Raw genomic sequence first — 16,315 nt, 5'->3', positions numbered from 1 at the left:
GAAAAGTATTTAACTTTTAATTGAAGTGTTTGACTGTACTGGATGCAAAATTTCGGGTTGTCACAATTAAGCTCTTTTTTAGATCATGAGCCCCATTAAGCCATGCATGAGTGTAAAGTTCTCATCTTTACGTGATAACGGGTCTTATAAAATCAAATCGGAGAGTTTGGCTTGAAGTATCAACGGATTAAGTGCTTAATGAAGTGGGGTGGCCAACTTGGAAGTACGATGGCTGCACCAAGCTGACATGCTACGTGTACTATCCCCAGAGGGTGTACGCTAAGCGTACAAGCTAAGTATGCCCCGTGTACTTAGCAGGTGGGCTTTGGTTTTGGGCCCATATTTGGACCTTAGGAGATTAGGGTCTTATTGTTCCATTAGGTTTCTATTTTTAGGCTGATGCTTTTATATTAGGTTCTTTTGGATGAAGGTCCACGAAGGGATTTTGGCTTAGTTTGGAAGATTGGGCCATAATTGGGCTTTCAGTGACCATTTTGGAATTGGACCTTTTTATGTAGTTGGTTTGGGCTTTCTCCTTGGGTCATGTTAGGTAAAGGGTAAAATGGTATTTTACCCTAGTTTAGATTTATGGTTATGGATTGGAATCCAATTATAACTAGATGTTATTAGTATTGATAGCGCGGGGATTGTACGACTAGCAGTCAGAGATTTGTCTAAGTTTTTTAACAGATGTAGGAGAGTTTTCTCACCATATTCATGGGTAGAAGGTACCAATGTTGGCCCTTTCTTATTATGTGGAATGATTGTCGTCTTTGTGATAATTGTATGAAAGACCATGGGGGTAGCCCATGACACTTGTGTGTAAGACCGCGGTTTAGCCCTCAACATCGCAAGGAAAGACCATGGGGTAGCCCATGGCACTCGAATGAAAGACCAGGATTTAGCCCTTGACATTGTGAAAAAAGACATGGGGGTAGCTCATAGCAATTGTATGTTTCTTGTCGGCATTGCGAGAAAATATCATGAGGGTAACCCATGGCACTTGTATTTTTCTGTATGTGGTATTTTGGGGAACCCACTAAGCTTTGTGCTTACGGTTTTTATGGTTATGGTTTTAGGTATTTCCGGTTTGAAAGGGAGGACTTGGTCTGATCGCAGCGCATCCACCCATGTTTCTGCATTATGACGATTTTGGGATTGTACTCTGATAACTATTTTCCTATAAAGTACTTTTGAATATTTAGAAAGAGGATAATGAATGCTTGGCTTAAAGATAATTAATGTTTTGATAGAATTAAAATGAATTTTTACCTCGTAGTTTTTGGGACGTTGCAGTGTTGTAAGGGGTTGGACTCAAACAAAAGACTATGTCGTGAGCAATAGCCCACATACTATGCATCTCCAAGATGAAACCTGATAAAAGCAAGAGGGAGGCAAGAGCTTCGATGAAGGTATTTTGTAGCACTTGTAACCAAGAAGATGATGGAAACAATGGTGGAGTGGTGACCCACTTAAGAGGAGGGTTTTACCATGTATCTTTGTGTGTGTGTGTGTGTGTGTATGTGTGTGTTGGGGGGGGGGGGGGGGGGGGGGAAGGGGGAGGGGGAGGATACATATTTTGTTCTACTTGGGTATTTTTTTACATCCATTTAGTCTAAAACATTCAAAAATAACCTTCAAAACTATTATTTACTATATATTAGTTTTTTTATTATTTATATAAAATGAATCATTAATTGGTATTTGTTCTAGATTCGTCACTTGATGGAAGGTTCCAAAATCAAACTAGTGAGTTGACCATATTTATTGTAAGGGGTTAGGAAGGTGTCCTATTTCAAGCTAACATGGGATATGGTAAATGTTTGGGAAAGGGTAAGCCTTCATTTCAATAGAAATTAAAAATAATACAAAAGGTTAAAATAGGTATTCCAGGAAATTTAAAAGTTCACAACTTAATTTTACCATAGGATGGACCAAACGGTCCAAACGTGCAATAAAATAAAACCATAAAAAGGGTCTATGTAACAAAGTTAATAGTTTGATTGAAGTTGTAATATTTACTAAACCGTAAGGATCATTTTTGTCACTTACACTTCTAATTATGAATTCACACCAAATCAAAATTTCCGATTCGTGTGGAGTAAAGATGTTGCTCGAAGAGATTCATTGGCCGTAGACTCAGGAAACCCAAAGTAATTTTTATTAAAAATATAAATGTTCCATTACTCATTCCCACCGCTTTCCCCGCGCGTAGATTCTTTAAAATCATAGTTTAAGCAACACCCTCTTGGTAAATCTTGACATAACTGAATTCGATTGAAGTTAGGAGTAAATAAATCATCTTGGAGAACATGGGTTTGGTTGACGTTTTGAAATCGATTGATTTTGAACACGAATCGTTCCCAACTTACCATGATTTTTTAATTCTTCCTCTGTTTGCCATATTCTTCCCATCTGTTCGATTTTGTCTGGACAGACTTGTTTTCCAGGTAATTGTTGTCTGATTCCATTAATTAATTTTAACTAGTTGTTTAATCGAATTGGTTTACCATGAATACTTTTTAAAATAAGGTATGTAATTCAATAACATGCAACTTTAACACCAATAATGTAGTATTCCATCAATTGTTTCCCTATTTTCGAAGCCGAATCAATGCCATAGATGACCATAATATATGTTGCAGGGTGTGGCAAGGCGATTAATAATTAGCAAGGGATATGATATAGATCCAGATGAAAAGAACAAGAAGATACAAAAATTTAAGGAATCAGCATGGAAATTTGTATATTATCTTTCAGCAGAAATCCTAGCCTTGGTTGTAACTTATAACGAAGCTTGGTTTACTAAAACATCCAACTTTTACATAGGACCTGGCAACCAGAGATGGCCTAACCAGAAAATGAAGTATGTTATCTTATTACCAATATTTAAAAGAAAAAAAAAACGGATCACGGTAATACAAAACAAAAATATACAACTTTCAATTCCAATATGGATTGAGCTCATATTTCAAATGATATTATTGGGATGGGGCTTAACAATTTAGATTTTTGAATAATTTTGAATTTGATCTTTTAGGTTTAAATTGAAAGCTGTGTACATGTATGCCGGAGGATTTTACACGTACTCAATATTTGCTTTGATGTTTTGGGAGACAAGACGATCTGATTTTGGTGTGTCAATGGGCCATCATATTGTAACAGTCATACTTATCATAACGTCTTACATATTGAGGTATTTTTTGTAACAATGAGTTTCTAGTTTTTATAATTTTTATGTTTATAGAAAAGGAAAATGGCACAAAAACCATTCTTTTTATATAGAAATTTGATTTTAACACTGTGTTTATTTTTGTTAATTTTGACACTGTGTTTTTCAATTTATTACAATTCTGACCACTTAACCGGTTAACCAGGTTACATGCTGACGTGACAGTTTTAATGACGTGGCATGCTGACGTGTCAAAATTGAATTTTTTTTCTCACAAAAAACATTAAGTCTTCATTTTTTTCGATTTTGACACTAAGTTTAATTTTTTCTTTTAACTTTGACACTATTTTTTTTTGTTTCAAATCGAACATCATTTTTTCCAATTTTGTTTAATATTGATAATTTTCAATTTGAAACCGTATAAATATTCTTTTAATACATTTAAACCGTATAAATATATATATATATATATATATATATATATATATATATATATATATATATATATATATATATATTTCATTTAAAAACCAAAGTTTTGTATAAATAGATATATATGAGTTGTGGATTGATTTTTTTATTCGTATCAATGTATCTATTTACATTCTATATCTGAAGTCAGTATGGACCGTTTATTAGATGAATAAATCTGAACAATATTTTCTACTATTTATGATCCCATATGGCTTCATACATATTTTATTATTTGTATATTCATCATAGGTTTGCTCGTGTTGGGTCGATTATTTTAGCTCTTCATGATGCTAGTGACGTGTTTCTTGAAGTAGGGAAGATGTCGAAATACAGTGGAGTGGAAGTGCTTGCAATGTTTTCATTCCTTTTGTTCGTATTGTCATGGGTGGTGCTTCGTCTTATTTATTTCCCTTGTTGGATTCTATGGAGTACAAGGTTAGATACGATGCTTATTGCTTAATACATAATTTAGAAATTTGACTATCTTACATGTGTTTTTACTTAACAAACTTATTGGAGAAATTATTTAATTCAATCAGTTTTATATTAATGCTTTTCACTCAATGTAGTAAAAACGACTAAAAAATAAACTCAATGAAAGATTACTCATTAACTTCTATCCTTTTGATAAAATAATTTTGTGTTTCTTAATGTTTTATGTCATATTCTCATTTGTTTTTAAATATTATTTATCCAATTTAAATGCAAAAGGGAATTGTTATTGTGTGACCATGAAAGTTGTGAATCCTTTTGTCTCGTGAAAGTTAGAACTTTATTGAACTTATCAGTAATTAAAGTTACATGTTTGTATATTATTAGAGGTCGAATAAATTAATGACGCTGTCCATAAGTTCTTGTATAGTTTTTATTAAAATGTATTTTGGATATTCAAAACAAATGTTTTAAAAATCTAGTTTTTAGTTGAATCGACTTAATGATAGTTTTTCACTTCATTGATAAAAAAATTGAGCATTTTATCAAACAAACCAAACAAACGATATACACAATAATAATAATAATAATAATAATAATAATAATAATAATAATAATAATACCTACAAGAGGTTGAAATATCATCAAAGGTAAAATATCTTATTTTTATTTTTTTTATTCAATTAAACCCGTTCAAACAGATTCAATTTAATTGTTTTAACATGTTTAACTAGGTTTTTATAAACCAATGACTCATTACGGTCCAAAATAGAAATAAACCGGTCAAAAACGATTTGACTATCATTTTCAAACAAGTTTTTAAAAATATCTTTATTATAATAAAAGAATAAGTTTAATTTTCTATTAACAAGTGTTATACAATTACGATTCCTTATTAATGATATATATCACCTATTATACCACTTGTCAATCTATTAATTATCCATTTCAAATTTCAAATTTCCACTCTAATTACATTAAATTAATAATTGATTCCTCATTTTAAATTTTAAAATTTTAATTTTCTCACTTTAATTATATTAAATCAATAACATTAAATTGAAAAATAAAATAAAATTAATATAGATTATAAGGTGATATAACTTCATATATTTATTTAAATAATTGATTATAGTTCCCTTTATATAACTAAAAAAAATTCTTAAGTAATTTTTTTTTTAAATAACTAATTAATAAATTTGATTTTTTAATATAAAAATTTAATTAATTTTATAACCGTGGTTCTCACAGGTTATAAACTAGTTGTTTAATACAACAAACCTCTCTCTCTCTCTCTCTCTCTCTCTCTCTCTCTCTCTCTCTCTCTCTCTCTCTCTCTCTCTCTCTCTCTCTCTCTCTCTCTCTCTCTCTCTCTGTGTGTGTGTGTGTTTGTGTTTTTTTTTAAGAAAACAAAGAAAACAAACTACTAGTTTTACTTAAATTACGCATGAACTCGAATAATATGATATTCATGACTCTTTTTTCCATAAAAATTGCAACACCTTGTTGAGCATCCCGACACATGTTCAAAAATTCTTATATAAATTTTGCATCAATCTTGGTTTACTTGTAACTTTGCTAAATAGTATCCCTTTCAAGTATTTGACGTGTATTTATGATGTGTTTGACAAAACTAGTTGATAGCTAGTAGCTCAAACTTTGAAGTTAGTAGTTTTATTTAACTAGTATTTGAGTCCGCGCTCTGCAGCGGATTTTTACGCGTTTTAAATAAGAATTGATTAAACCGGTGTAGCATATCACATATAAGACGTAAAAATTATTTAAAAAAATTAAGTTTAAAAAACTTTTCATTAAATCTTGGAAGAAAACAGTAAAAAAAATTAAAATTAGGAAAGAAAAGGTGAATGTATGGAAAAAAACGAAGAAAAAAAAAGTACATTGTTGAAAATTGTAAAAAAAAACCAAAATATTTGGTCGGATTTTGATATGTGGCATAATGGTTCCGTAAAACAATAAGTAATATATTTTTTTCTCGAAAAATCCAAGTTTTAAAGTTTATTTGTTGTATGATAATGGGCTACAAAACAACAAAAATTTATAATAAATAAGTGTATGTGATTTTACTAAAAAAAAGAATCAAGAAAGTATTTTTATAATGTGATGGATTGTGAATAAACGAAAAAAAATGAAGGGGCCATTTCTATAAATTTGTATTCATTCTTAAACAAATTCAATGAATAAAAAGTAAAATTGTAAGGGTTATGATTTATGTAAGTTAAACTTAAAAGCAATTGAAAGATGCGAAGACAGTCACACGAACCCAGTTTAACAACAACTTGTACAATGTGCATCATAAGTTATACTATTGGCTACAGTGATTTTACACACAAAAGAAAAGTTACATTTTGTATATATTTATAATGATCGGAAGTTATAGCTTTTAATTTTTCAAAGAATGTTTGGCAAAAACAAATGAAATATTTTGAAATTTATAGGATTACATAAAATGATAACTTTTATATATGTATATATATATATATATATATATATATATATATATATATATATATATATATATATATATATATATATATATATATATATATATATATATATATATATATATATCCGGTAAGAAAATTTTTTTAGTAGGAAGGTAAGAAGTTTTTTTTTACATATTTTTTTGACGAACAAAAAAAATGAATCACTAGATGATTCATTTGTAAGATGATTCACAAGAAAAAATTCTCAAAAAAACATCTTTATGATTCATTTTTAAGTAGGGCTGTCAAATCGGGCAGTCGTGTCGTGTTTTTGTCTGACACGACACGACACGACAAGGTTTTGTATAACACGAACACGACACGACACGATGTCGTGTTTTTTTTCATTAACACGAAAACGAACCAATTAAAACACGACAACACGACACGACACGACAAAGATAATATTACATAACTATTAGTGTATTTCATTCATACTTACAGATATATAACACGACAAAAACGACAAACACGAAAAACACGACAAGCACATGCTTAATCGTGTCATTTCCGTGTCGATTTATGAACACGAACACAACACGACCCGACATCGTGTTTTTTAATCTTGACACGAAAACGACACGAACACGAATTCGAATTTTGATTTCGTCCCGATTTCGTTTCGTTTCGTGTATTTTTGTCGTGTCGTGTCATAAATTGATACCCCTATTTTTAAGTAAATTAAGAAAAAATTCACTTTTATGACAATTTTAGTGAATAACAACAAAATCATTATATAAATGAATCATCGAGATTTTTTTTGAGAATTTTTTCTTTTGAATCATCTTACAAATGAATCATCTAATGATTCATTTTGTTTGTTCGCGAAAAAAATATGTAGAAAAAAAACTTCTTACCTTCCTACCAAAAATTTCCTTCTTATTTGATCTTGATTATATATATATATATATATATATATATATATATATATATATATATATATATATATATATATATATATATATCTTTACTACTTATAAAAGAAATCTAACTATTTCTATAAATAGATTGAATATAATAATATTATTTTTTTAAGACGTACAAACGAGTAAGCTAATATTACAAACAACCATTAATAAAATAATATTAAATTTTAAATTTGTTTTGATTCCTTATATTTCTCAGCAAAATCCTAATTTCATGGTCATTCAAAATTTAAAACCTTTTCATCCTAATACGCTTCAACAAATATCCTTTAAATGTTGCATTTGCAGTTGATTAAAATATCTCATAGCAGACGTGTGTTTGTTCTCTCCACCTTATAAACCCTGCTATAAATCCCACTGCCATGAAGTATTTCCCTTATAAACCCTAATCGTTTTTCTCCCTCTCTTAGACGAAGACAATGTGTTTTTTTTAAGAAAAAAAGTTTGAAAATATTCCAATTTCTCAAAAAAATTTACCCCAAATGCGAAACTGGGTAAAATTTTCCATTTTGCGAAGACTACAGGGATGCGAAATGAAAATTCTGCACTTTTGTCTTTTTATGACCCCATTTTGCGAAGTTGGACCACTTATATTATTTCTTGAAAAGATCAGGTGCCAAATGCGAAACTCTAAGCTTTCTTCCCCAATTCGCATTTATACATTAAAAACTTCGCATTTTCATTCAAATTCTTCGCATCTTGCATCCATCCGTCTTTGAGTTCATTCGCATTTCATCGCATTAACTGAGAAATTAATCAGTTGTCTGATATTCGCATTTCAGTTGTTTGAGAAACCCAGATACGAACCCAAATGCGAAACCCACTGATTTCAAATGCGAACCAACCAAAAATCATCAACCACGTACTTGTGTCACCAAATGCGAACTGAATATCACCATTAAATTCTCCTCGCATTCCATAGATGCGAACACAATCCAGATCTCCGACTCCAAGCTTGCGAAATCAAAACCAATTAACCTCAAACAAATCGTGAACTTCTTATGCGAACTGTTTTGACCCACAAAACCAAATGCGAACTCAATTGATGTCATATGCGAACTGATTTCATAGATGCGAATACAATTGATTTCATATGCGAATCCACATCCATCGATATGAAACCAATACCAGTTACAAGCAATTAGTAGCAACCATCGATCCTCTAATTTTCAATTACTCAGCCTTCGCTTTTCATACAACCCGTCGACCCTGAAAAATCGATAAACACCAAATGTCTCATTTTTAGATCGATTTTCTGATTAAATGTCATATTTGAAGAATGATCGATTTTCTGATTAAATGACCCCATTTTGCGAAGTTGGACCACTTATATTATTTCTTGAAAAGATCAGGTGCCAAATGCGAAACTCTAAGCTTTCTTCCCCAATTCGCATTTATACATTAAAAACTTCGCATTTTCATTCAAATTCTTCGCATCTTGCATCCATCCGTCTTTGAGTTCATTCGCATTTCATCGCATTAACTGAGAAATTAATCAGTTGTCTCATATTCGCATTTCAGTTGTTTGAGAAACCCAGATACGAACCCAAATGCGAAACCCACTAATTTCAAATGCGAACCAACCAAAAATCATCAACCACGTACTTGTGTCACCAAATGCGAACTGAATATCACCATTAAATTCTCCTCGCATTCTATAGATGCGAACACAATCCAGATCTCCGACTCCAAGCTTGCGAAATCAAAATCAATTAACCTCAAACAAATCGTGAAGTTCTTATGCGAACTGTTTTGACCCACAAAACCAAACGCGAACTCAATTGTTGTCATATGCGAACTGATTTCATAGATGCGAACACAATTGATTTCATATGCGAATCCACATCCATCGATATGAAACCAATACCAGTTACAAGCAATTAGTAGCAACCATCGATCCTCTAATGAGGAAACAGTTTCCTATTCGATTGTGCTTTGCAATGACAATCAATAAAGCTCAGGGACAAACAATTCCATATGTAGGTATCTATCTTCCAGAACCAGTATTCTCGCATGGACAACTTTATGTTGCATTGTCCAGAGGGGTTTCACGTTGCAATACAAAAGTATTAGTAAAGCCTAACGAAAATTCAAAAGGTGATGGGGTTTATACAGCAAATGTGGTGTATAAAGAAGTATTGCACGATTAATATTTTGTGTCGTCTTGACTGGTTGCTTTTTATTGGTTATTTGATGCATGATGTAACAAATAACACCATAGTTTGATTATATTGTCTTCAACATGTACTTTTTTTTAACATAACAATTTTGTAATGGAAACATATCACCGAAAGAACTCACGTGCCCCGCCGCTTTGCGCGGGTAGACGGCTAGTATATATATATATATATATATATATATATATATATATATATATATATATATATATATATATATATATATATATATATATATATATATATATATATATAGAACCTCCAAAACTAAGTCATTTTATCACAAATAAATTTAATAAAAATTAGGCTTCTTAATATCTTGTTTGCTTCCGTTTATATATTCTTAAAAAATGCCAATAATTTTATCCCAAATCAAATTAAATAAAACTTGATTTCCTGATATCGTTTTCTTCCGTTTATATATTCTTTCAAATGTCAATAATTTTGAAGTCTGCAAGTTTTCTAACATATTTTTTATTACTTGACACATTTTGATTAAAAGTAGTATATCAAACTGTTTTTTTATCAAATGTAAAGCATGTACACTTCCAAAACTCAAAGATATTATCCCATTAATCATTTAATCATTTATCATTTTTAAAATGTAATATCATTTCTTTTTTTCATGTGTCACCATAGACCAACAACAAGTTACGTTCACTTTTTATCTTTTTAATTTGATTCACATATTCGTGTGTGGTAATTCCCAAATTTATTTGCAATGATTGTTTGTTAATAATAGATGTTTCCTATTGACGTCTGAGATGATGAGATCTAAATGAAAATTTTGTCAATTTAAAAAGGAAACCTAAAATGTAGGAGTAGAGATTTAACCTATTTTAAATCAAAATCACATCGTTTTGTATGGTTTTATTTCTAAAGTTATAAAACCATATATTCACTTTTTCATATATAAAACAGTAAGGGCAATTTTGAAAAAGTTTTTTCTTAAATGTTATGGAGTATACAAAGTAACATTTACATTTGTATATTTTTGTTGAAAATAAAAACTAAAAGATATTACTCTTAAGTAAAACTTTTTTGTTTAAATTTAGATTTTTTTTATTAAATCTAAATGTTAAAAAGCTCCTAAAATGTGCTTCAAACACACCTTTAAATTTTATTTCTATTGCACGCCAAAATCAATGATTAAGCATTGATTTTAAGCTTTTTATAGAGAGACACGCCTTTAAAACATATAAATTATATAAAAATAATTTTTCTTTAATTCGTTAAATATTATTTTATAATTTTAAAATTAAGGACGGCGGCAGGGATGACAATAGATACGATATACAGGGTTTCGTGTTCTCCATCCTATACCCGAATCCCTATCCCCATCCCTATACCCGATCCCATCCCCATTGGGGATTAAAAATCTATCCTCATCCTCAATGTGTATCGGGGATCCCCAATGGGTAATCGGAGATTTTTCCGTGTTAAAAAGTTTTGAACTTTTATGAACAATAACTCACAATTATATATTAACCAACAAAACAAAAACTAATAAAACTAATATAAAACATTATAATCATTGAATGTCTTCAAACACGAACAATAAGATTCAAAGTTACAAATAAAATAATTTTTTGCAAAAAAAAAAGTCATAAATTTTTTTTCCCAAAACTATACGTTTGATTGTCAAAATACCTTACTTTGTCTACTGAAAATTTGCTTATCATTATTAAAAATAAAAACATAAGTAATACTATATATATATATATATATATATATATATATATATATATATATATATATATATATATATATATATATATATATATATATAGTATTACTTAGGTTAAGCAAATTTTCAGTAGACAAAATAAGGTTTTTTACCAATCAAATGTATGGTATATCGGGTACCCATCGAGGCTGATTTTGGGCACAGGTATGGGTACTCGACAGGTAGAATCATCCACATCCCCATCCCCATTTTTTATATTCGAGTAATACCCATCCCCGTACCCGTCCCCGGTCAACTCAAGTTAGGGTTTCGGGTAACCATCGGGTACGAGTCTTTTTTGTCATCTCTAGACGGTAGAGTCAATTGTTTTACAAATTAGCACATGATTATAATTTTTATTCTTTATGCAGTTTTGAGATTCTTGAAGCCTTGGAAAACTTTAAGGGTAATGAAGAAGGACTATATTACTATTATTTGTTTAACACTCTACTTTTTTGCTTGTTTGTTCTTCATATATATTGGTGGGTGTTAATTTATCGGTCGCTCCTTAAGCAAATACAAGATAGAGGCAGAGTTACTGAAGACATTCGTTCTGGTAAGTTACTTTAAGCTACCTGATTTTGTTATTATATGTAATTGCAAATTATGAATGGTTCCACACTTACATAATGCATGTTGCTACTCCTTAGATCAGATGATGTGTATAAGGAGCATCTTTCACTTTTTTGAGTGTTACATCATCTTTTTCCTTATTTTTTTTTCTTACATTAAAACGTAGAAAATTTTCATCTTTCATTTCCTTTCATTAAATTTTATTTTTTTTTAAATATATTTTATACAAATATTATACTCTTTTTTTAAGGAATTAAAAATCATGAATTTTGATATATATATATATATATATATATATATATATATATATATATATATATATATATATATAACTTTTAGTAGATATATAATTTAATAAATACTAACAAAAAAAAGCTAACCATTAAGAGGAGGAGAGAGAATGAGGAAAGCATTCCCCTCACCCCTTTCTTACACAGCCTTTCCCGCACCCTCATTGTAGTGTCCTAAGGTGCGAGTTCGGTTCCCGCTACACTCTGTGTAGCCTTATGCCATTTTGAAAGATTATACTCTAGGATTAAAGTTTAAGAAATGTTAACATAATGACAATGAAAGAATATATGTTAAGATTATTTTTGAAGAAGTTAACTTGGGTTTAGTAGTTTCAGTTTGATACTTTGAATTTATATATTAAAGAACCATAAATGATTTTTATGTGATTAATTTCATATATTAATAAATAAACAATATTAAAAACTTATCATGTAGGTATAAGAATAAGGAAAATAATCCATAATGCTAATAGTATTAGTCTGGTCAAAAAATTATCTTTTAGGTTTATTGTTTTTTTTACGGAAACAACGAATAAATTATATAAAAGGTCTCACACCTAACAAGGAGCCAGATGAGTTTAAAAAAACTAGGTATATCTAACAAAATAAGGAAATGGGAACAATACCAATTACTCCACCTACATGTATTATATTTTTCCTTATGTTTGCACCAAATATACACCATCAAAATTACATCATCTGCTACAATGGTAGGAAAATGAGTTACCTTGTTGTAAATCTTGTCGTTTCCCACATTCTAAATAGGCCATAAGAGACCATAAGTTATCAAAACAATAATCGTGCGTTTTTAGGGCAATTTCCCCAACCAGCAGCAAACTTAAGTATGTCAACAACATTAAAAAATCGTCTTTGAGGAATTTCACACCACCGAAATGTCCAATTGATTACAGTTTTCGCAAAAGGGTACCTAACAAGCATGTGATCAACTATTTGATCGTCTGTGTCGCAAAGATGACAATTTGTTGCTGACAAATAAACAACTATTTTCTTTAGTATGTTTACAACTATGATATGTCCCAACATTGACTTACATATGAAGCATAACACTTTCAAAGGGGACAATATGTGTCCATTGAATTGAATCTCCACCCTCCTGTGGTAATTCTTATGATCAATAGCTTTTCTAACATCCTCAACCTTGAATTTACCATGTAACATTCCGAATTTCAAGGAAAAAATTTCATTTATATTTGTTAAATATATCATAGTACAATTAGATTGTGTGGAAACATATTGCGACTGCGTGTGAGTACAGTTAACCCTTGCCCTTCTAAAGAATCACTGAAGTACCTAAAAAACTTTTTTATTCAACTGGGTAAGCATGAGGCGTAGTGAGTTTCCTAAGATACCATATACCCCAATGCATATACTTGCATTCAAAAAGGCCCCACCCCAAACTACATAATGGGCTCCGCCCAACTACCTAATGGGCCCCACCTAAACTACTTAATGGGCCCCACCCAAACTACATGGTGGGCACCGCCCGACATACATAACAATACATAGAGAATACACATTACGTTCTGTTGATAAAGGAACATAGAACCTACATTATTGACTCTATATTTCTAACTCTTATGTTCTAATATACAAGGATATATATATATATATATATATATATATATATATATATATATATATATATATATATATATTGTAACACATGATATAGTGAGATAACTCACTTGGACAATTACTCCGACTATTGACAACCATCTAAGTGATCCAACTGACAGTAATGCGTCTAACAGGTATTAACCTCTAAAACTATGATTTATTAATCTTTATGACGGCCTGGTAATGAAAGTTAGATATTTCATTAATCCCAATGAATTTTGAGAGTTCTATCAAATAAGATCATCCAGGTCGAACAGTTGGTAGGCAGGATCATTTCGGCATATAGTCTTTCTGAAATGCAACAACCAAACCAACGTGACAATTCTAGACACCTCTCCCATAAGTTGACTAATCAACATTATAACTGGAATTACTGATAAATCTTATTTATATATCCATAACAACGACTACAAATATAAGTATAATTTACACTAAAAGCCTAGCTTAACTTACAGGGATCCTAGCAAAAACCGGGATTTGTGCTAGGATAACTTCAATATTGAGCACTTCTAATTTCCAAACCTTCTGATGCTCGAGAGTTTCACTAAAAATGAAACTTTTCTAAACTTCTGAGAAACTCCAGAAATCAAACTTAAAGAACCAGAAAGAATGTGAGAGTTTATGTGAAGAATAAGGGGCTGAACGCTCCAAATTATAAGCAATATCAGGATACACGCCGTGTACATGGTTGGGTGCGTGCTACACACTTGGTCAGGGGTGATGATGTGATCATGAATGAATTTATTAAAAATATCTAGCGCTTTGATGGCAATAATAGGAGTTTAACCGTTTTGGTGCATAGACATTAACAATTATTACATCCCCCAAAATTGTTTTTCAAGTCCCACATATAGCAAAGAAGAATTTGGATTTAATTAAGAAAGACGTAGAGAACATGCATTGGTCCCAAATGCATATCAAATCCCCATATCTGGCTGAAAATTTACAAAATTAAAGTCGAATTTTGACCCATCCCAACATCCAGCAATATCAATGATAGAATAATCTGATACATATGTTTCTTAGATTCCAGCGAATTTGGTTTTATGAGTTACGTGCCCATTCCACCTTATGTGAATCACCAATCCCCCTGATGTTTAGTGAAAGAAGATTTATTGTGGTAATGGTTGATCACCCTTTTCACCTACAATTTGTTCTAAAATCTTGTTTAAATAATTGATTTGGAACCTAATTTGTTTCCCTGTGAAAACAATCTTTGTAATCTTAATAGTAACATATAAATGAGAGAGTGCATCTTCACTGGATTCACAATACATGAGATCGAAATTGGTAATCGATTTATTAAGGTCTATGGAGGGTTCCAGGGCAACAGAGCTTGAATTTCCCATCGATCTGAGTGGTTGAGCCTACACGGAGTAAGGATTGATTCTTGATGAATGCATATCAATTCTTTTTCTTTTGACTAAAGAGTCACCAATCTCATAATCTATTGTTAAAGATCATCACTATCCCAATAGAACAAATATTATCTAGAAGACTTTAGCTTGTTCTAGAATGTTATAGAAAATTCTAGAACATTATGGAAGACTATGGAAGACTCTAGAATATACTAGAAGAGTCTAGAATACTCCAGAACGACATGGAAGACCCTGGAAGGTCATGGATCATTCTAGATTACAATGGAGCAACCTAGACCTCTCCAGAACATGGTAGAACATTCTAGAAACATATGGAAGCATGTAAAGTATGTTAGATAGTTATAGAGTTATCTAGTATGTAGTAATTGTATGCTAGAATCTAGAACCTTCCTAAGAGGCCTATAAATATGTATGGAGCTCATTTGCTCCAAACCATTCAAGAAAGCATCAAAGAAAGCAAAGTGTGTAGTGGTCTCACAAAGTGTAAGTTCTTCTTAAGTGCCTATAAATATGTATCGAGTTCCAGACAATCCAAGTAATTTTTCTGCTCTGGTTAGAACCCCAAAAGAACTTAGATTGGATAGACCCCAAGACAATAGAAACCAACAAAGAGTGATCACCAATTGAAACCTATTATTAAATTTCTCTACTATAGGATCCCAACTTTGGAGCCTCAGCATATTATTGCCAATGGGAAGTCCCAATTAGAAAAAGGGAAGTTTATGCGCATTGCATCCAGTAATTCTAGAAAAAAAATTTGACTTCTGCAAAATCTACACCTACACCATACATATTAGATTTATGCAGATTAAGCTTTTGGCCAAAGACATAGTAGAAACATTGCAATAATTAAACAATCACATGTATATTGGAGCGATCCCAATCACCTAAGAATAAAATGTCATCAATATAAAGTAAATGAGAAATTTGAAAATAAGCAATCATAGCACCTCGAAAGAACACCACGGCTAAAGAATCCTCGACGACAACATGAAGAGCCTCCATAGCTAAAATAAAGAGAAAA

The 16,315-nt window shown here is 30.9% G+C and overlaps 1 protein-coding gene across 7 annotated transcripts in view; it reads left to right on the top strand.

Moving 5' to 3' along the window:
- The first annotated feature begins 2,221 nt into the window (after positions 1 to 2,221).
- Positions 2,222 to 16,315, top strand: part of LOC145033991 (ceramide synthase 1 LOH3-like) — a 39,450-nt gene continuing 25,356 nt past the window's right edge. For 2 of the 7 annotated variants that reach the window (XM_078982439.1, XM_078982438.1), the window contains exons 1-5: positions 2,224 to 2,450; positions 2,646 to 2,866; positions 3,041 to 3,196; positions 3,896 to 4,081; positions 11,783 to 11,967. In XM_078982439.1, the coding sequence (XP_078838565.1) occupies positions 2,313 to 2,450; positions 2,646 to 2,866; positions 3,041 to 3,196; positions 3,896 to 4,081; positions 11,783 to 11,967 (886 nt within the window). In that variant the 5' untranslated portion in view covers positions 2,224 to 2,312. Of the gene's footprint in view, positions 2,451 to 2,645; positions 2,867 to 3,040; positions 3,197 to 3,895; positions 4,082 to 11,782; positions 11,968 to 16,315 lie in introns of all 7 variants that reach the window. The other 5 variants (XM_078982441.1, XM_078982442.1, XM_078982445.1 and 2 more) reach the window with 4 other exon arrangements.

This window comes from Lactuca saligna, chromosome 3, assembly GCF_052625555.1.
Source record: "Lactuca saligna cultivar CGN05327 chromosome 3, ASM5262555v1, whole genome shotgun sequence".
In the NCBI taxonomy this organism is placed as follows: Eukaryota; Viridiplantae; Streptophyta; class Magnoliopsida; order Asterales; family Asteraceae; genus Lactuca; species Lactuca saligna.
This window is presented reverse-complemented; position numbering and strand designations above follow the sequence as displayed.